This window comes from Elgaria multicarinata, chromosome 8 (genome assembly GCF_023053635.1).
Source record: "Elgaria multicarinata webbii isolate HBS135686 ecotype San Diego chromosome 8, rElgMul1.1.pri, whole genome shotgun sequence".
NCBI lineage: Eukaryota > Metazoa > Chordata > Lepidosauria > Squamata > Anguidae > Elgaria > Elgaria multicarinata.
In genome coordinates, this window is record NC_086178.1 from 81,196,345 (window position 1) to 81,218,003 (window position 21,659).

Below are 21,659 nucleotides of genomic sequence, written 5' to 3' on the forward strand. Positions count from 1 at the left end.
AACTTATCTTGGGCCGCACATCCCTCCTTATATCATTTGTTCTACCTTTCCCAGGTCAAACACAATTCCCCTTACAGAAGATCAAGGCAAAATAAAAACTGAGTAGTAGTACTGCTTTTACTCAATCATCCATTAAGGTTTCCTCATCTTCTCCAAACAGTGGACCAACCTCTTGTTGTTCTGAACATAGTCAAATAAGCCCTTTTTGTTGTCATTAGCATCCTTCACAAGCCTCATCTCATCCTGTGCTTTAGCCTTCCTTACCCCATCTTTACAGATTTGGGCTACTATGTTCTACTCATACTTGGTTATATGTGTTTCTTTCCATCTCATATATGTGTCTTTTTAAAGTCCCAGCTTATAAGGGAGCTCCCTGAGCAGCCACACTGGCTTCTTTAGATGTCTGCCATTTTTCGTTATTGGAATAGCTTGTGATTGTGCCTTCAGTTTTTCACTTTTCAGGATCTCCCATCCTTTTGGAACTCTTCTAGCCACAAGACCCAACCCAACATTTCTCTTTGCTCTTTAAAATGGTCTTTCCTGAAGTCCACAGTACTATTCTTAGTTTTCATATCCCTTGCTATCACGAATTCCAAGAGAACGTAATGACTTTCCCCCAAGGTTCCTGCCACTTTGACTTCATCAACTAGTTATTTCGTGTTGGTCAGGATTAAGTCCTGGATAGCATATGTCCTTGTTCCTTCCTCCACCATCTGAGAAAGAAAATTGCCAGAAGCATGGCAAGGCAAAAATGCATTGGATGTTCCATTCTTAGCAGAATTACTGCCAGTAGATCTCAGAATACTTGAAATCCACCATTACTACTATAGCTCATCTCTGTAAAAAAAAAAAAAATGCTACTTCCCCCCTCCCTTTCTGCTGGTTTTGTTCTTTTTGAACAAAAAGAGGACCATGAAAGCTTGCTGAAAAAAGGCAGGAGGTGAATGACAGGAGAGCAGAACCTGAATTTTCTTGGTGGGATGCGTGCAGGGAGAAACACAGAATCCTGAATAAAACGAAGGAGAATGTGTGCTGCCACCAGACAGCAGTTAGGTGACCCATTATGTGCATCCATCTTCCAGCATGCTGTGTGCCTCTAGATAAGCTTTGGGGATCATTTCCCTCATTTCTGGGCATCTTAGGGATTATAGTCATGGCCACATTTCCCTGTCTGCTGTTCTCCTCCTGAACAATGGAAATTGGATGATGCAACAGTTGTGTGGAGAGAGGCTGAAGGCTGCATACAGCCCATGGGATGCCAACTCCTGGCCTAGTGTCTAGAGAGCCTGACGGGATTGCTCTGTCTTTAAGAGGTGAATAGAAAGGAAATACTCCCAGGTATAAATCCTTAATACATTTTGGGACTAAGTAGTAGTCAGGCGGGATGTAAAATTCATACTTTTCTTGTAACTAATCTGCCACATCAGCCCATGATAAACACTATTTAGCAAGGTATTGTCTTCCATCCTTCCACATGTAAGCATAGAAATTGGCACTGTACAGTTCCCTTAACCATCAGCGTTTGCTTGTTGTGACCTTAAACCATGATATACGTGGAAGCCGCCTGTCTTTGTGAGATAGCGTTCTTAAATGCCACAGGCTTATCTACTAATGCAGAAAATGCAAAGTCTGAGATTGGCATAACATTGAATTTTATTATTGGACACGTTTGCTTTCATTATTCTGAGATAAATATCTATTAATACCTAGACTAGTGGCTGTTAATTTGGGGCAAAACGAATCACCATTTTCTTTATCTATAGTTTTGCAACTGAGGACAGTCGGGTAGTCCGTAGGGCAGCTATAGCTAGGTAATTACGTGGGTACAAATGACTATCTGTTGCAATCAGAGTCTGGAGGCTTACTTGGCAGATTGGAAGGTAACATCATTAAGGTGCTAATGAAAAATTGATTTTCCTGAATGAGTTATTAATACTTTCTTATGAGCAAATCGTAAACTATCTTTTTCCATTAAATGAATTGTTTGTGGTAGTTTTGTATTGTCAAGGTATCAGATTCAAGAAGAATCATGTTGCAGAATGGTCGGTCTGCTTCCCAGAAAGTTTATGGCTCATGGCAGCCACTTTTTCTTATTGACTGGGTTTGGATGATCATGGAGGGAAAAGAAGCCATGGTGGCTTCTTCTCCCACCTTGCATATGCTGCATGCATGACCTCCATTTGCATAATTACCAGCAACACTGTGTGGGTTACCATCTCATCCAAACCTGGGGCAGTGCACGGCAGGAGTAGCTTCATATTCTCCCCACAACTCATGGCTTGTAGGAGGGGGTTGTGGGGTAAGAAGCTACCCACACTGCACACAGGTTCATCTGACTCAGCAACCCATGTGACGTCATGGGTAATTCTGCAAATGGCAATTGTGCTTGGAGTACATGCCAGATGGGGGGAAAGAAACCGCGGTGGCTTTCCCCCCCCCCTCTGATTGTCCAAATGTGGCCACTGACAACCATTGTCTTGTAGATCAGCCTATGCTGACTTAGAACTGCTCTGCAACAGGTTATGGGGCAGGTGTTCATATTGAAACTTTCCCACCTGGATCTTCCTGCATTGCACATGCTAATTTACAAAATGTAATATGGATCCTGCACAACCTCTGTGTTAGCACTGAGTTTTTGTAACTGGAGAAAACCCTGAACTGCAAATGCAGAGAAAGCAAGAGAGAAATTGATGAAAGAAAAGAAGTGCATCTTATGGTTCCCCAAGGGAGCGTTACATGCCAGCATGTTATGTAGGTTTACACAAGTTTTTATTTGGGCAATCAATAATGAAGCTAGTCATTACCATAGCAACTGCCACATCACATAGTCCTTAAGCTGTCTCTAAAGATAGTGAACAGATTTTAAAGGCATACACAAATAGTGCACCTTCTCATAACTTTCTTTCAAAACACATAATGCGATCCAAAACTGTTAAAATCAATGGAAGCTTTGCTGTTGACTTCAGTAGGATGTAGATTATACCCACTTATCACATTTTCAGTTGGATGTTGGTAAGTGTGATATGTTCAGAGAGTTTTAGGCATTTAAACTCTAATCCTTCTTGCTTATACAAACCTATTCGCTGTGACTTTTTTGACTTGCACATGCTATTAGATTATAAATCTTTCATTGTTTGAAAGTATGGGTAGCTGCTCTTGTCTCTACATATTCCTTGTCTGTAAAATGTTGGCTCTTGAACCCAACCTGCACATTCTCTGTAGCGCTCATGTTTCTGCTCTCATGTTACATCTTTCTGATTTTTGGCATTGCAAGCAGATTTATGGGTCTCAAAGGAAATGTGGTGGTGGGGAAGCCCTGCATTCTGCATGGACTCATAGGAATGTTTGTGTCTTGGCTTGGGCTGGGCCCTAGGAGAAGCAGCTAGCCAATCAGGGACTCAGGGAGGCACTGGTAGGGGTCATGTTCAGTCAGCAATTATACCAGGAGCACAGCAAGGGAGAGACTAATAGCAACTTGGACAATGCCATGCAGAAGCTGCTAGACTGGGGGTACTTCCTCACGAAGGAGCTGTTGCTCCAGCAAGTAGCTGGCTGTAACTGAGCTAGTCAGCTCAGATCTCTCAGAATCTCCACTCCCACTGAGTATTGACTGCAACCTTTAAGGGGGCCATGCTTGTACATGTAGCCCTAAGCTCCTGTGTGGATGAGCGATCTGGGCCATATCTACACCATGCAGGATATAACACTTTGAAAATGGTTTGGAAACAGTATATAGAATGTGGCCTCAACAGTTGTCAATACTGTTATCAACTGTTATAAAACAGTAGTGTCGAAACTGCTCTGAAAGGCTTTTGGAGACTAATTCTTGGAGGCAGAAGTTGATGGGAGGGAGCCTTAGTCCTTAGATTTATTTTATTTATTTATTTATTTATTTATTTATTTATTTATTTATTACATTTCTATACCACCCAATAGCCGGAGCTCTCCAGGATAAAACCACGCAGCAGAAATTGATATAAGATTAAAATACAGAATTAGAACAGTAAAATTTTAATTTAAGTTAAAATTAAGTGTTAAAATACTGAGAGAATACAAAGGTCTTCAGCTGGCGACGAAAGGAGTACAATGTAGGCGCCAAGCGAACCTCTCTGGGGAGCTCATTCCACAGCCGGGGTGCCACAGTGGAGAAAGCTCTCCTCCTAGTAGCCACCTGCCTCACTTTCTTTGGCAGGGGCTCATGGAGAAGGATCCCTGAGGATGACCTTAGGGTCCGGGCAGGTACATATGGGAGGAGGCGTTCCTTCAAATAACCTGACCCCAAACTGTTTAGGGCTTTGAATGTTAATACCAGCACTAAATACTTATCATAGGGCTAGTGTATGTGGCTGGCACCTTTACTTCTTCATTTTTATTTTTATTTTTATTTTACTACTTGCTTTTTTCCATAAATTATGCCCAAGGTGGCTAAGAATAATAACATCCACAATTAAAAAACAACATAGCAAACAATATGAAACTATCTAAAAAATCAAATAAGAACACATAACAATATTAAAAACAGCAGTCAATTAAAACATCATTCAGTTAAAATACAGGTTAAAACACTGAGCAAATTCTCAAGTTCCTGCCAAATGCACATCACATGTTGCAACAGAGAGAAGGGTCTCTCTAGAAGATCGAACAGGTTCATATGGGAGAAGACAGCCCTTCAGTTAAGCTGGCCTTAAGCCATTTAGGGCTTTGTAAGTCACAATCTGCACTTTGAATTGTGCCAGAAATGGACAGGCAGCCAATGTAACTGTTGTAATCTACTGTAACTGTTGTAAGTTGTCTACTCCATAGGCCTTTTTCTCTTTTTTCACCAGAGCTTGATATGCAATGGCGCTGAGCATTAGCAAATAACTTATCCTTAAAAAAAATGGTTTAGTAGAATTGATTCTAAATTGGCCTTTGGGGAGTTACTGGCCTTTGGAGGCTTGTATGATTAAGGTTTTATTTTATGGGTTTTGTTTTTGGAACGCTGTTTCAATTATCAGTATTTATATGTTACAAATTGAATTTGGACCATTTTGATGAGCCACTTTGAGACCTGATGGTGGATGAAACTGGCTTGGGTCCTAATTAGGATTCAAGGAGGCCTTCTATTCGCCCAAGGAGATGAATGGAAGGCCGACTTCTGTTCATGGACAGGGCTGAGACCAGGTGGAGGATCCTACTGACAGACAGGCAGAGGAACATAGGAAGCTGCCTTATACTAAGTGAAGCCATCTAGCCCAGTATTGTTGACACTGAGCACCATCACACAGGGGGAAATCACATTTCCTTACTGTCGCTTCTCTGCCCATGCATTTGTCCCTCATTACTTCCTCATTCTCAAGGGAGAGGAAAGAGGAAGTAAACACGTGGGACATTCAGTGGGCTCTTTTGATTGTGCTGCTTCTGCTGCACACAGCAGGAGATAGTGGCAACTTCCATCTTTAAAAATAAGTTGGACTTACTGGGGTGTTTTTTGTCACGTGAAGAAGGCTAGAAGTGGTGGGAGGTGCGTGGGAGGCAGGCGATGATGTGAGAAGGACCCATGAGAATCCGTGAGTGCCCAGTAACAAGCATGCAATAAAATGCCTGTCTGATGGCAGTGGCTCTCCAGAGTTTCAGGAAGGATTCTTTCCTAGCTCTACCTGCAGGTACTGAGGTTTGATCAAGGGGCCTTTTGCATGCAACACATGTGCTCTGCTACTGAACTATGGCCTCTATGGTGTTACTGAACACCTGCTTCTCATTAGATTTTTGCAACACACCCACCCACCCAAAAAAGGGAAGAAACTGAACAATAATTTAGCAATAATTTTGACAGATTTGTGTTCATTCTTGTTCAATAAACCTTCATATTCCTCAAATGAATGTTCTATATGACTTTCCAAAAATCAGAATTATTGGGCTCTGCTTCAAATTAGTTTTTTATTTGTTTATTAAATCTGTCTATTAAAGACTTTGCTATGAAGCATAACCCTGTGGAGTGGCTGTGATTCCCTTTACAGTTTCCATAGTAATGAATGGAATGCATTAACACGTTGGGTTCTTGACATTGTTAGTGGTGTACTTGAAGAACCCCCTTGTTGATTGTTTATGCATTTACTTATCACTTCCACTTCTTCAATTTCTGCACAGACAGAAAACAATGCAATATAGAAATCCTGGAGATTAAGCTGATGGTAATAGTTCAAGGCACTGGGAGTTCACCAGCATACATATTGATGGAATATGACTTTAGGTTTTAAGAAGAACACATTTCTTTTATTCTGCAATCCTATGCATGCTTACAGGAGAGTAATCTCTATTGGGTTGGAGCCAAACTAATTTAATTGAACTTAGTTCTCATTGAAATTGATGGGGCTTAAGCTAAGACATGATTAAATTGCCCCTTGATTTCAGTGGGATCTAGGTTCAACTAACACTTATCCTGTATCTAACCCACTAAAAAAATGGGAGACTCACTTCCAAGTTAACATGAATAGGAGCATGCTGCACAATATGTGTGAATAATATTATTGATTGATTCTAATAATATAAGCTTTAATATAACACTTAGATTAATAAACACATTTCTGAAAAACACACAGCCACCACCAAATAAAGCAGGTGTATCTTTCGTTCTCCCCACTCCTTTGTAACCACTAGTACATTATCTCTTGCGTACAGCACCAATGCTATGGCATGGGGATAGGAAAACACACAATATGATCTTATGGCACAAAGTAGGTTATTATTATTATTATTATTATTATTATTATTATTATTATTATTATTTATTTATATAGCACCATCAATGTACATGGTGCTGTACAGAGTAAAACAGTAAATAGCAAGACTCTGCCGCATAGGCTTACAATCTAATAAAATCATAGTAAAACAATAAGGAGGGGAAGAGAATGCAAACAGACACAGGGTAGGGTAAGCAGGCACAGGGTAGGGTAAAACTAACAGTATAAAGTCTGCACAACATCAAGTTTTAAAAGCTTTAGGAAAAAGAAAAGTTTTTAGTTGAGCTTTAAAAGCTGCGATTGAAGTTGTAGTTCTCAAATGTTCTGGAAGAGCGTTCCAGGCGTAAGGGGCAGCAGAAGAAAATGGACGGAGCCGAGCAAGGGAAGTAGAGGCCCTTGGGCAGGCGAGAAACATGGCATCAGAGGAGCGAAGAGCACGAGCGGGGCAATAGTGTGAGATGAGAGAGGAGAGATAGGAAGGAGCTAGACCGTGAAAAGCTTTGAAGGTTAACAGGAGAAGTTTATATTGGATTCTGAAGTGAATTGGAAGCCAATGAAGAGATTTCAGAAGCGGAGTAACATGGTCAGAGCGGCGAGCCAAGAAGATGATCTTTGCGGCAGAGTGGTGAACAGAAACCAACGGACTGATGTGAGAAGAAGGAAGGCCAGAGAGAAGAAGGTTGCAGTAGTCCAACCGTGAAATAACCAGTGCATGAACAAGCGTCTTGGCGGAAGAGACAGACAAAAATGATCGAATCCTGGCAATATTATACAGGAAAAATCGACAAGATTTAGCTACTGCCTCAATATGAGGAATAAAGGAGAGCGAGGAGTCAAATATAAAGCCAAGGCTACGAGCTTCCTTGACCGGAGTAAGCGTAACATCATTGACAGTAAGAGAGAATGAGAGATGAGGAGAAGGTTTAGGAGGAAAAACAAGCAATTCAGTCTTTGCCATATTGAGTTTCAAACGACGATGAAGCAGCCAAGCTGAGATATCTGAAAGACATGCCGAGATACGATCGTGAACATCAGGAGAAAGTTTCGGAGATGACAGATATAGTTGTGTATCATCAGCGTACAGATGATATTGGAGGCCATGAGATTGAATAAGCTTGCCCAAGGGCAACATGTATAAGGAAAACAACAACGGGCCAAGCACCGAGCCTTGCGGAACCCCTACTGAAAGGGGAAAGGAGGAAGACGAGCTGCCATTAGCCAACACACTGAAAGAGCGACCCGCTAGATAGGAGGCAAACCAATTATAGACAGAGCCACAAAATCCAAGGTCATGAAGGGAATCTAAGAGAAGATCATGATCAACCGTGTCAAAGGCTGCAGTTAGATCAAGGAGAATAAGAACGGAATAATGGCCTTTAGACTTGGCAGTAAGGAGATCATTGGTGATCTTAGTAAGGGCTGTTTTGGTGGAATGCAGAGGACGGAATCCAGATTGAAGTGGATCCAAAGCAGAGAAAGAAAGTCAAGACAGCGAGAGTAGACCGCCCGCTCCAGGATCTTTGAAACAAATGGCAACAAAGAGACAGGTCGGTAGTTAGACAGAGATAGCCTATCAAGAGTAGGTTTCTTGAGAATGGGAGAGACTGTAGCATGTTTAAAAGCAGAAGGAAATGAACCAGAGGACAGAGAAAGATTAATAATATGAAGCAAGGAAGGGAGGATAGCAGGAATAAGATTAATAAAGACACGAGAAGGAATCGGATCACGAGAACAAGTGGAAGGCTTCGAAGAGCGCAGTATTGTAGACAGTTCATCCGCTGAGACCGAAGGAAACGCAGAGAAATTTGCAGGAGGAACCGACATATGAGGAACAGGAACTGAAAGAGGAGCAGAGCTGGCCAGATCAGAGTGGATAGTTTGGATTTTAGCATTGAAAAAAGAGGCAAAGTTATTAGCAGACAGAGAGGCGGGGAGAGATGGCGGATTAGGCTTCAGAAGAGAATTGTACTAATTGTACTAATTGTACTAGAATTGTACTAATTGTACTAGTTGTACTAATTGTTACAGAAGAGAGCGGGAGAATGAGAAATGAGGCTGATTTATTTTTTAGCATGAGCCACCTACTTCAGGTAGTTTAGTAGCTAAATTCTTAGTATTTACATACTCTATGCCAGCATTCCCCAACCTGGCGTCCTCCAGATATTTTGGGCTCAAGCCAACATGTCCATTAGTCATGAATTCTGGGACATCTGGAGTCCACCAGATTGGGGAAGGGTGCTCTATGTCATCATGGGGTGTCCTGCTCTGCCTCACCACGAGACGCAACGGCGCTTCAATCCTTTAGAGTGTTCTTGGGTCTGCAGGGTGTCAGGACTTGCTGTTGGTGACAGAATCAGAGAGGAGAAGAGCTCCTTCTCAGAAGATGATTCCACAATGGGCCCCAACACAAACCAGGACTATGGGGAGATAGGCTGCCCTACCTAGAGGCAGGAGCCTGAGAGACCATGCTATCCCACCCATGGGAGGGAACCTGAATAATTAGAGAAATTAATGTGCCCCAACAGGATGTCTCACCCCAACTCTGTACCCCTCACAATCACCACCAGGATCTCCAGTAGCAAGCCTGAATTGTGCTGACAGGCCTGGCAGCACAAGGCCTCCCGTTTCAAAGCCCCATTCAGGAAAAAGAATCCTTATTTGAAGTGTAGACAGAAACAAGGGCCCATAAGTAGACTAGGAAGGGTGTTACAGCTAGGCTGATTACCTTAATCCTTCAGTTGCTGGCACCTCGAAGTCACTGGTGCAAATAAGACCAGCTCCTAGTTCTAGCTATCTGCTGGACAGCTCCCTCCTGCTCAGCTTTTGCTCCACTGACATTTGATGGGCAGCTCTTCTGCTGGTCCGTACTCTGCCTGCCAAATCTTGAATTGATTCCTGTTCTAATGTTGTTCCCCGCTTCGATCCAAAGGGAGAGGCGGGTAAGAAATAAATAATAAAATTATTATTATTATTATTATTATTATTATTATTATTATTATTATTATTCACAGAACCTTGCTGGTTCAGCTGGAACATTTCCTTGACTTCACCCAGGAGACAGCCATCTGTCAGGGATGCTTTAGGGTGGATTCCTGCATTGAGCAGGGGGTTGGACTCGATGGCCTTGTAGGCCCCTTCCAACTCTGCTATTCTATGATTCTATGATTCTATGACTGCATACGATAGATAGTGGGAGTCAGGGAAGGATAGATTTAAAAGAATGCAATTTAAATCACCAAGGAAGAATGGCCAGTTTAAATTACTGATTTAAATCAAGTGTCCAACCAACTTATATAATTCATACCTTTTCTCAACAAGCATGCATACTGATTTGCTGTGTGATTAAAATATATCTGTTTGCAACTCAATAGATCCTACCCCCCTGCAAAATCCAAAATCTCATGCTTTTTGTGCAAACAAATTTTTATATGCTTCAGGAAATCAAGCATTTCTATCTCTGTATTCACATGTAAGATTACTTATTGAAGAAGCTTCCAGTATTTCCCATAACCTATTACTGGAAACTACTGGGTATTGTTTCTCCATAATATGAAAAGTAAATGTCTATTAATACAATCTTAATACAATCAGAGTGCAATTATATGCTCGTCTAGATTAGGGCTGTGCACAGCCCCGCAACTCACCTCAGAGGCCATTTTGGAGGCTCCAAAGTGGCCCTAATTCAGTGCTGGGCTCCTCAGGGCTTGCCCAACTGACTTCAGCACCAAAGTGAGATTTGACCTTTATGGGGTTTCTGGATGCTGACCATGTGGGCAACCCAGGAAGGGGGGGCAAGGCCAACCTGGAGTCCATTGAGTCCATGGACTCCCAACTTCCAACTGCCTACCTGAGTCCTTGACTCATTCTCCCACTCTTCCACAAACCCAGAATTGCTGCCACTGGGACTTACCTTGACATGCATCCTCTTCCCTGAGAGCTAAGCCGTGATTTAAAGGTAATATTGTGGGGGCTCTCTTTTTTTAATAGCAATATGGCTGCAAATTAAGGCAAATGGAGCTTTGCGGCCACCGTAGTTTGCTGTCATAGAGTTATTTTTTTAAAAGAGCCCCTACGATAATGGTTCTGCTCTCAGAGAAGAAGGCACATGTGAAGGTAAGTCCTACCAGCGGTGGCAGGAAGTGACCGGGGAGAGTGGGAGGGAGAAGGAAGTGAGTCTGGTGAGTCCAATGGACTCATGGCCAGCCTTGTGCTGGCTTTCCCAGGTGTGCAGGGATCTTTTACATAGAAAAGCAAGCTTTAACTCAGTGTATTACATAGAAGGCCATGGGTACCATTTCAGCAGAGCAGGATTATGGATTTGAAATGTTTTCATTATTATTACATTCAGATATTTAAAACCAGATTATTTTTAAGGGACACTTTGTGAAGCTGAATTTAAAAACAACCCAAAACCAAAATCTGATTTAAATGAAAATACCTGATTTTTTAAAAATTAAAAACAAACAAGCAAGCATTGATTTTTGTCCTGGTGGGAGTGAGGAAGGAGTCAATAAACAGAGATGCATAGTCCATATAGCAATCCAGCCCTTTCGGCTGGTAATTCATTGCTGTGTGGGCCTATGAAAGATTTAGGATGTGCCACTCCAATCTCTACATCGGGCTAAATTGCATGTTAATGGTATAATGTTGCAGATGGAGGTTGCCTTTTCATTGACCCTATACATTTAATTTGCATTACATGCAGCATAATTAGCAAAACAGTAGCAGGTCTATTATCTGCTTGCCAGCAAAGCTTAGCGAATCAATTCAAGTTTAATTCAAGAAGCTTAAATTCAAACATGAACTGTAGCCATGAAGGGAGTAGTTTTCACAGTCATGTTTTTTAGTGGTTTTAAAACCTATTATCTACCACAAATTGATAGCCCTCTCATGGGTATATCACCAGGGTCCTGTAGGAGCATTATCTCCTATGTTCACCCTATGTCTCATTTTTCCCTGTTTGTGATGGAACATAATACATAGCCACGAAACAACTAAGGAGTTACATATGCTGAAAGAGATACAGTTTCCTAGAAAAGTATGACAAGTTATCAGCATGGGCTGCCTGTGAACTCTGAAAAATCTACTTTATTAAACTAGACAACCTCCAGTGGTCATACCATGACCATAGTTTTAAAAACAAACACCTGCAGTATGGCCTCAGTGGTGAGTTTCTACCAAACCCTGTTACTAAACCATTATCAGAACATCAGACTACAAGTTACAAGATTACAGAGTTTACATTTCTGTTATTTATTCCATTTATACCCTGCCATTTTTCCTCCAAGGAACCCAAGGCAGTGTACATAATCCTCTTCCTCTCCACTTTTATCCTCACAACAACAACCCTGTGAGGAAGGCTGGGCTGAGAGTCTGTGACTGGCCCAAAGACACCCAGTGAGCTTCCATGGCTGAGTGGGGACTAGAATCCAGATCTCTAAACTCTCAGTCTGACACTCTAGCCACTGTACCACAATCCACAACTCAGACATTTAGTATAATAGCAATATTAAATGGATAGTCACTGTGAAGTTCAGATTACTTCTGGTGAACTTCGTATGAATGACTAGACAGTGTAGCATAATCCTACTCAGAAGTAAGTTCAATTGAGTTTACTGAACCCCAAAGAAGAAGAGCTCGCTATGCTTCTCTTCACATCTGTTCACCTTTCTCTAGCAAGTACAAATCCCTCTTGTCAAAGAAGACTATACACCCACTACAACCTGGCCTTCTGGATCATGTAACCAGCAGGTACAGTCCAGAAAGATGCTTTCAGAGCCAAGGAGATCCAGACACAAGCAATTCAAGCCAAACCACACTACACACCCACATATTACCTTGCCCCTAGTCCAAACATTGCTGCTCACATCCCTTTTTGCTGCAGTACCACTTGTGTCTCCTTGACCCAGATAAGGGGCCTGGGCAGCTTGGAAGAAGCAACAGGTAAAGAAGGTCTCTGGCTTTCCACTAAATAGGTCAGCAGTCAGTCTCCCCTCTGTAATTGGCTGGGCAGCTCTCTCTGCGCAAACTGATACTAGCTTACAATGGTGTTGTTAAGCAATTTAGATGCTGAATGCAATAGTCTTATAGGTCCCTTTATATCTGAAAATGCATTGCTTTACTTCAAATGGCAGAAGTAAACTTTTACTTCGGACAGCTGCTACATGGACACCTTTTACACAGACAGCTGCTACATTCCTGAAACTAGAGCAATATATATTATATGTGAAGATATCACACATGTGAGGAGGTTCACATTTTAAACTTGAGGCACAATCCTATGCATGTTTAGACAGAAAAAAATCCTACAACTCCTAGAATACCCTAGCCAGCATAAACCTTGCCCGCGCAGCTGCTGCGTATGCCCCTGCCTCTCCCCTTCATCCCTGCCTCTCCCCTTCATCCCTGCCTCTCCCCTTCATGCCTCCATCCAACCTTGCTCCTTTGCACTGGGCCCCCTTCTGCTGCTGCTGCTGCTACCTCCTCCTCCTCTGCTGCTGCTTTCTTCTTTGGTGAGCATACGCACACCCTGCCTCTTCCAGAAGTCTCAATTCTCATGCGACTTCCGGGATGAGTTGTCCTAGAAGTCACTTGATACTTCTGGGGAAGAGAGGCTAATGCCATCTGCAATCTACTCAGTTTCTGGAGTCCCTGCAAACATGTGCCCGGCTCCCCCCACCCACACCCACCCTGAACCGATGGATGCCTGGAAGGTCTCTTAACACCTGCGTTAAGAGACCCTTCAGGCATCAGTTGGCTCAGGGGAAAAAAGCCAGGCATGTGTCCAGACCCCAGGATGATCAGGGGTCTGGAAACAAAGCCCTATGAAGAGAGACTAAGGGCCTTGGAGGCGGGGCCGAGGTGCGCTACCGTTAGCGCGCCTCCCCCAGGCTTCCAGACGACGGAGACGCAGGGAGGACGGAAGCCCTGCGTCGTCCGCCATTTTTTTTGTTTAAAGGGGCCGCGTTTGGCCTGAAGACTCCGGAGACGGTAAGTGGCTTTTTGACTTTTTTTTTTAAAAGGGGGGGGGGGCGAAGGATGGGAGGGTGGGTGGCACGGGGGGAGGGCGGGTGCGATCGCGCCGCTGCCGCCCGAGCAAGCAGCCGAGCGGCGCTTGCCCAGGCAATGCCTGGGATGGGGCGGCATTGCCCGGGCAAGCGCCGCTCGCCAGCTTGCTCGGGCGGCAGCGGCGCGATCGCACCCGCCCTCCCCCCGTGCCACCCACCCTCCCATCCTTGCCCCTGCCATCCTTCGCCCCCCCCCCCCCGCCGATGGGCACAGCACTCCTATGAGCGCTGTGCCAGGTCTGCAGCTTTTCGCGGCTACTCGCGAGTAAGCAAGGAGCTGCGAAAAGCCGCAGAAGTCTCCACACTTCCCCCAGCCCCGGCTTGAGGCCGGAGCTGGGGAAAAAGCGCGCCATAAGCGCATTGGCTTATGGCGCGTAAGACCAGGCCTCAGCACGGCCTGTCTCTGGATTCCCCTGTGCGTCATCTGGACGCACAGCAGGGAAGCCGGGTCAGAATGCGCGCTAAGGCCTTGTCTAGGAAGGCCCTGAAACAACTGGGCATGTTTAGCCTGGAGAAGAGAAGATTGAGGGTAGACGTGATAGCACTCTTCAAATACTTGAAAGGTTGTCATACAGAGGAGGGCCAGGATCTCTTCTTGCTCTTCCCAGAGTGCAGGACATGGAATAAAGGGCTCAAGTTACAGGAAGGCAGATTCCAGCTGGACATAAAAAAAACTTCCTGACTGTTAGAGCAGTATGACAATGGAACATGTTACCTAGGGAGGTTGTGGGCTCTCCCACACTAGAGGCCTTCAAGAGTCAGCTGGACAACTGTCAGGTATGCTTTCGGGTGGATTCCTGCATTGAGCGGGGGTTGGAGTCGATGGCCTTATAGGACCCTTCCAACTCTACTATTCTATGATTCTGTGTTTGCCGGGACTCTGGAAACTGTGCAGATTGCCTACGCCATTATCGTGGCTGGAAGGATATCTGCTCACATGCATATCTCCTCAGCCATGCTAATGATGTAGGACATCTGTGCACTTTCAGAGGCCTGGGCAACACACGCCAGGCTCGCATCCCCACCCCCAAGCCAATTGATGCCTGAAAGGGTCCCTTAAAGCAAGGCATCAATTGGCACAGGAGGCAACGTTTGCTGGGACTCAAGAAACGGCGCAGATGGCCTACGGCGTTAGCGTGGCAAGGGCATATCTGCGCATGCACAGATATTCTCCTAGCCACACTAATGGTGTAGGCGACCTGCACACTTTTCGGAGGCCCAAGAAATATACGCCTTGCTCCTCGCCCCGCACCTTTCCTGGACATTTAACGAAAAAATAATTATGGCCAGACCCGCCGTGAGGGCCTGAAAAGGGGGATTTGTCTGGGCAAAACTGGACAGTTGGTCACCCTACTCCCTTCAGTTTAAACAGGGTAAAAGGATCATGATGGCAAATCCTTAAACTTGCACATTCTGTGTGTTCTGTTTTATAGAAATCCTATTTTGTCAGATATTAACAATTTTAAGCACAGGTCAAGTCAGAGATGCCACTTGCTTTTCACTACACTTTCATTTTCTTACACTGATTAAAACGAGCCAGGGAGGTGCAAAAAGGGAGGGGGGTTAAAAAGCAACCACATATTTATGGCAAAAAGTCTGTATTCTTGTAAATATGTACTATATAATGAGCATTATTTTTGTGATTCTTGCTGATTCTTGTTCTTTGTTACCATTTTATTCTAGGTTGGCATAGTATTGCATTATTCCACACTCTCTACTATGCTCTGGATTGGAGTGACTGCAAGGAATATTTATAAGCAAGTTACAAAAAAGCCTCAGACCTCTCAAAACAGTGATCAGCCTTCTTATCCAAAACAGCCATTGCTCAGGTATGGATGGTTATTGGTATTATTTCTGTGAGATTTGAGCTACAATTGAAGCTTTGCTGTCCTTCGAATACCATTGTTTTGTTTCTGGAAGTCGTATTCTTTCAAAACTTGCACCAAATATGCAGACTTTCTATTAAAATGAACACCCTTTGTGAGTATCTAAGGATTCTAAACCATGATTTGAAGTTGGTTTAAGATTGTGGCTGCTGTGATCTTGGTAACCATAGTTTCAGACTTAATGGGAAAGTGTATTTAATTTAATACTTTTGGGGTTATTCATGGGATGCCAAGAAGGGAAGAGGGAAGGAGAAGGGCATAGAGAGAATGCACAAGCATTGGCTCATACATATCTTGCTTAATTAATCCAAGATACCTATGTCCAAATAGACCAGACTATGTAAATATCTGAAAAATCCTGATTTCTAGTGCTTTTACAGCACACTACAGCCTGAATCATAGATGGCAGAAAGACAGGAATGTGGGGGGGGGGGGAGGGGGATTCCTAAATTTTCTTCAAGTGTGTAGTATGAATTTAACATTGACTATTAATTTTCATTAAAAAATATGTGTCTAATGTCTTTTTTCATGATGTATTTAACATGGAAGAATGGGCAAAGGAATGATATGCTTTGATATCTTAGTTGGTTTTAATCATTTGTGAAGATTTAAATGTGGTGTCCAATTAGTTAATTTATTTATTTATTTATTTAAGGATTTTTATGCTGCCATTCAGCCAAAAAAGGCTCTCACGGCGGCTTACAAAAGTATTTCTTGACAGTCCCTGCCCACAGGCTTACAATCTAAAATGAGTCATTACTGGACTGCTTGGTCACTTACTGATTTCTTCTACTACATTTTCTATGCCAAAGTTAAAGCTATCATATTGTCCATGAGATTATTCACTCTTTCTGTCTTTTTTATATTTAAATGGTTATAAGCATATATTTTTTAAAAAAACCCTTAATTTTGCACTAAAGTGAGTTTTTTAAGGCTGCTGGATGGTGAATATTATTACTCTTGTGGATAGCATACGCTGGACAGTTCAATGGATTTTTTGTCAGTGTCCTTTTATCAGCAGACCCCACAATGGACGTTGTTGTTGTTGCTGTTGTTGTTAAACCTGGGGTGCAAATCTCTTTTACATTGCTTTTCTTTCATACAGAATGAACTTCAGACTGTCACTTGCTTTACAGACTACTGTATTTGGCTAACCTGAGCTCAGTTAAATGGCTAGAACCAGTTAAAGGCAGCATGTCTACCTCAAAGTAATAGTACTTTAAAGTAATCCGCTTGATGACTGCAGCTTTTACATCGGGTTATTGGAGATCTTTCAGCACAACTGGAGGGAGTAAACCACTGCTCTAGAACCTAGACAGAGGCCTAATCTACACCAAGCAGGATACTGCACTATGAAAGTGGTATGAAAACAGTATATACAAGGCAGGAGCCACACCACTGCTTTATAGCACTATTGAAGTGCCCTGACAACTGCTGGGGCCCATTGACACATACCACTTTCATGCCACTTTCAAAATGCAATATCCAGCTTGGTGTAGATTAGGACACAGTGGGCCCATTCAAAAGATACCTTAAACCATGGCTTTAACCACAGTGAATAAGGCTTTTTGCTTTATTCACCATGGTTAAAGCTATGGTTTAAGGTGTCTTCTGAACACAGCCCAGCTTTCTGGCTTAATCACTGTGATTAAAGCCATGGTTTAAGATGTCTTCTGAACAGGGCCAATCATGCAGCACATTTGGCAATTGTCCAGTAGCCATAAACATAGGTGAATTCTTTCCAGCATGGCCACCTTTGCATAAAATGACGTTTTAACTTGAAGTAAAATGTGCCATAAGACCATACCATATAAAAACTAAAGAAAAGAACTGTATGTTTATATTCAGAGAAATGCATAGAAAAATCTGTAGTTATTCACATCATTGGATTTCTATTTTTTTTACACAATTTTCAAGTCAGAGGAAGTTGATTGTAAGCCCTTTAAACTCTGTCTAATGGAAGAAAGATGCCAACATTTGATGGAAGCCCCATGTGATCCATATGTAAAATGAGAAGCAGTGTTTTTATTCAGATCTTGAGATATTCGATTTATGATTCATTACAATGTTCCTCATTCAGTAGTTCATAGTAAAATGAATAATTGCTAGTTTCACATGCTGCAGTAAGGTTATTAAGGTAGAACATTATTTCAGGTTGCAAAAACCCAGCATACTGTTTGTGTACCAAATTCAATTCCTATTAGAGGTGAATGAAATAAACTGTCAGGTTACCGAATTAGGCCTCTGTTGTAACCATCATTTCACAAATACAAGTGAGCAACAACAACATATTTACAACTTTAGGGTAGGAAAAAAAGCTCTAGTATTGCAGTAACAGGACCCGGAAGTAAATTGTGTAATACCTGTCTGAGATTATTCTATAATTTCCTCTCTAAGGACATCATTAGGCCTACAAGCACAACCTCAGAATATTTAATATAATTCAATAATGCTAAGTGCTAACTAAGCTGAACAATACTGAAGAATCTATTTCATTTCACATAGAAAATGGGCATATAATGCGGAAAATTAAAATGTCTTCAAAACATTAGAATGCCTTTAATTTGTAATTTGCCCCCTTTTTTCTCTTTGGAAGGGTGATTATGATTTTTGCTATGTTTTCCGAAAGTTAGGATCCAAACTATTCAACATTACATTCTATATTATTTCCATTAATTTCACTGGAGAAGGTTAGATGATTAGGTTGATTTAAAATAGTCCCTAACTGCTTTTACTTTAATGCACTTAGAATTTATAGCTTAGCTACTGCATATTTGTTTATAGATTTTTTTTAAAAAAATAATAATAATGCAAAGATGAATACTTTCTATTAGTCCCTCTCATTTTTTGTACTTCCAGGGTTCTCTGTGGCTCTGTCTGGCAGGATCTACACTACTGCTTTTAAATGTTTTATAACAGTAGTGACAACTGTTGGGGCCCAGGACACACTCCATATATAGTTTTCAAACTGTTTTCAAAGTGTGGTGTAGATCTGGCTATAATTACTCTAATCCGCTCTAAGTGGAGGTGCCTTTAAAGAGAGTTCAGAAACTTCAGCTAATGCAGAATACAGATGCCTGGTTGTGCAGCTAGGCAATCACAGCATATCATATTAATTCTGGTTTACATAGGTGACGTCTTGGCCTGTGTTAGACAAATATGGCCATTTAGTTTTAAAAGGTCTATTTATTTATTTTTAATACTATTTTTATTGATTTTCAAGTAAGGACAAATACAATAAACACAGTCCTGGAGATGGTCCATGTCATGTTAAGAACCTGCAAATTTCTATGCACGATAAAAGCCTCGTGTAGAGGTGCCCTAAATGATACTTGGTTATAGCCAATGTTAGTCCTTCTTAGAGCAGACTCATTGAAATAAATGGACTTAACACAGAATATCATTAGATACTTTATAGTTTCCAGATACTTACTTTGGAATCTAAATTACATAAGAGGTTGTAATATGAGTATATGAAGTGATCATCTGAAGCTGGTTGATTGGTAGTGACATGCAAGAAGTCCTAATAATCCCCAATCCCTTGGAATATATTTGAGAATAATGAGGATATCTTTGCAAGGAGGTTACAAAGAATTATTCTGCATATATATACTAGGGTGACCATATTTTGGAAACCAAAAAGGAGGACAAAATGGCCGCCCTCAGGAGGCGTGGCCACCCCAACATGCCCACCCCAAGGCGGAGCCAACTCAACATGTCCGGCCCCCAAGGGGGCGTGGCCTCGGTCACGTTTATTTATTTATTACATTTTTATACTGCCCAATAGCCGAAGCTCTCTGGGTGGTTCACAAAAAGTAAATGGTAGCAACCAATGAGTGCCAAAGGCACACAACTACTATAATAATATACTAAATACTAAAAAAAAATTAACACTTATATAAAACCATTTCTTTATTTTTATAACATAATAAACAACCACAACCAGCAATCATCACCAGCAACTGAAGGAGCATTATTAATATTAGAATCAGCATCCATTATCACCATCACCAGCAAGAGAAGAGCATTATTAACAAATGAAGCAGAAAATTCATATTAACAAATGAAGCAAAAAAATCTAGTACAATAAAAAGAAAGCCATACTGTAAATAACCATAATCTCAAAGACATAGGGCTCATCTACACCAAGCAGGATATAACACTATGAAAGTGGTATGGAAGTGGTGTATAAAAGGCAGGAGCCACACTACTGCTTTATAGTGGTACTGAAGTGCACTGACAACTGTTGGGGCCCATGACACATTTATACCAAGCAGGATATTACATTATAAAAGCGGTTATGAAAGCAGTATATGGTACATGTCAATGGGCCCCAACAGTTGTCAGTGTACTTTAATACCACTATAAAGCAGTAGTGTACATCCTGCATGTTATATACCGCTTTCATAGTGGAATATCCTGCTTGGTGTAGATGAGCCTTAAGTCAAAAATAAAAATTCATTCACACACACACTCAAGGTAAAATAACAGCAATACACACCTCACGTATGCTCATCAAAGGCAATAAAAATTAAAATCCACACACCCCTACACACTCACCCAGCATGGAAAAAGCTCCACACCCTCCCCAAGGCAATCTAAAGAAAAAAACCAGAACTCCACACATACTTAACTGGGGGGGGGGGGGATAAATCCATCCCACAATCACCAAAGGCAAAATAATAATCTACAGTAACACCCCCGAAGGAAAACAATAAAATAACATCAAAAATACAATACTTATTCACCTAAGGCATCATAGAATCATAGAATAGTAGAGTTGGAAGGGGCCTACAAGGCCATCGAGGCCATCCTCCTGCTCAATGCAGGAATCCTCCCTAAAACATCCCTGACAGATTTTCTTCCCCAGCAAAGCCTTATCTTAGGTTTACCGTTGTCTTTTTTCCCCTCTTCATGCCTATAAATTATTTAAACCTTGTAAGCTTCCTTCAGCAAAAGTTTTATTTTATTCTCAGTTTTAAAAGCCAAGCTATAAATAAAATTAAGTAAAACTACAGAGAGTTCAGGCGGCTGAGGAACTGAGGCAAAGTCCTGCCCCAACTCCAACCCTATCCTGTGGCACGCATTGGGTCAAGCCTGTCTGACCAGAGATGAGGAGTTTCAGGTTCAAATCCCCACTGGGGGACCAAAGGCAAGTGCCTTTCCCTCTGTCTAACCTACCATATAGGGTTGTCATAAGGATAATAATAATAATTTAAAAAAAAAACAGGGAGAGGGAAAACGCTAGAAGTGAGCAACCTTCCCCAACTTGGCACGCTGCAGACACATCATACTACAACTCCTATTATTCTTCAGCCAACATGCTGGCCTTGGAGATGATGGGAGTTGTAGTCCAATGCATCTCGAGGGGCCCAGGTTGGGAAGGCTAGAATAAGCAGGGAAAGAAGCTAATTACAGCCAGGCTGGATAAAACCGAGGGTGGAACCCCAAATATGCCCTAACTTAGGTTCTCTTCATTTCAATGGGTCTCCTCTAAGTAGGACGTTAGGTAGGATTTTACCCCCAAGGGCCCATTTAGTCCAAATTTCTGTTCACGCAGGGGACAACCAGCCGCGCGCATCCGCGCAAGGGAACCCACAAGCAGGGCATGAGCGCATCCCTGTGCGCTGCCTCGTGCTCCGGGAGGCAGAACCGCCACCTCCCGCCGCCCTTCACCGGCCAAGCCCCCCCACCTCCCATCTCTTTCCCTCACCCGCCTCTCACCTCCTGGGGTCGCCTTTGCACCGCTCCTCCATCGTGGCGACCGGCAAGGGCAGCCGGGGGAGAAAGACGCCTGAGCCAGACCCGCTTCCCTTCTCTCGCTCGCTCACCCGCCCGCGCCTTTTCCTCTTCTCCTTCTCTCCTTCTGCCGCAGTGAAAGCCTCCACCAGCGACAGCCGCCGCTGCCGCTGCCACACAACCCCGGCGAGAGAGGCGACAACAAGTCCACTTGCTGTCCAACTTCGCCAGGCTTGGGCGTGGTT

General features: G+C 42.6%; 1 protein-coding gene across 1 annotated transcript in view; it reads left to right on the forward strand.

Moving 5' to 3' along the window:
* Positions 1-21,659, forward strand: part of ADGRA1 (adhesion G protein-coupled receptor A1) — a 282,014-nt gene that overhangs the window by 214,672 nt on the left and 45,683 nt on the right. The window contains exon 12 of the mRNA XM_063132851.1: positions 15,473-15,618. Coding sequence (XP_062988921.1) covers positions 15,473-15,618 — 146 coding nt within the window. The remainder of the gene's footprint in view (positions 1-15,472; positions 15,619-21,659) is intronic.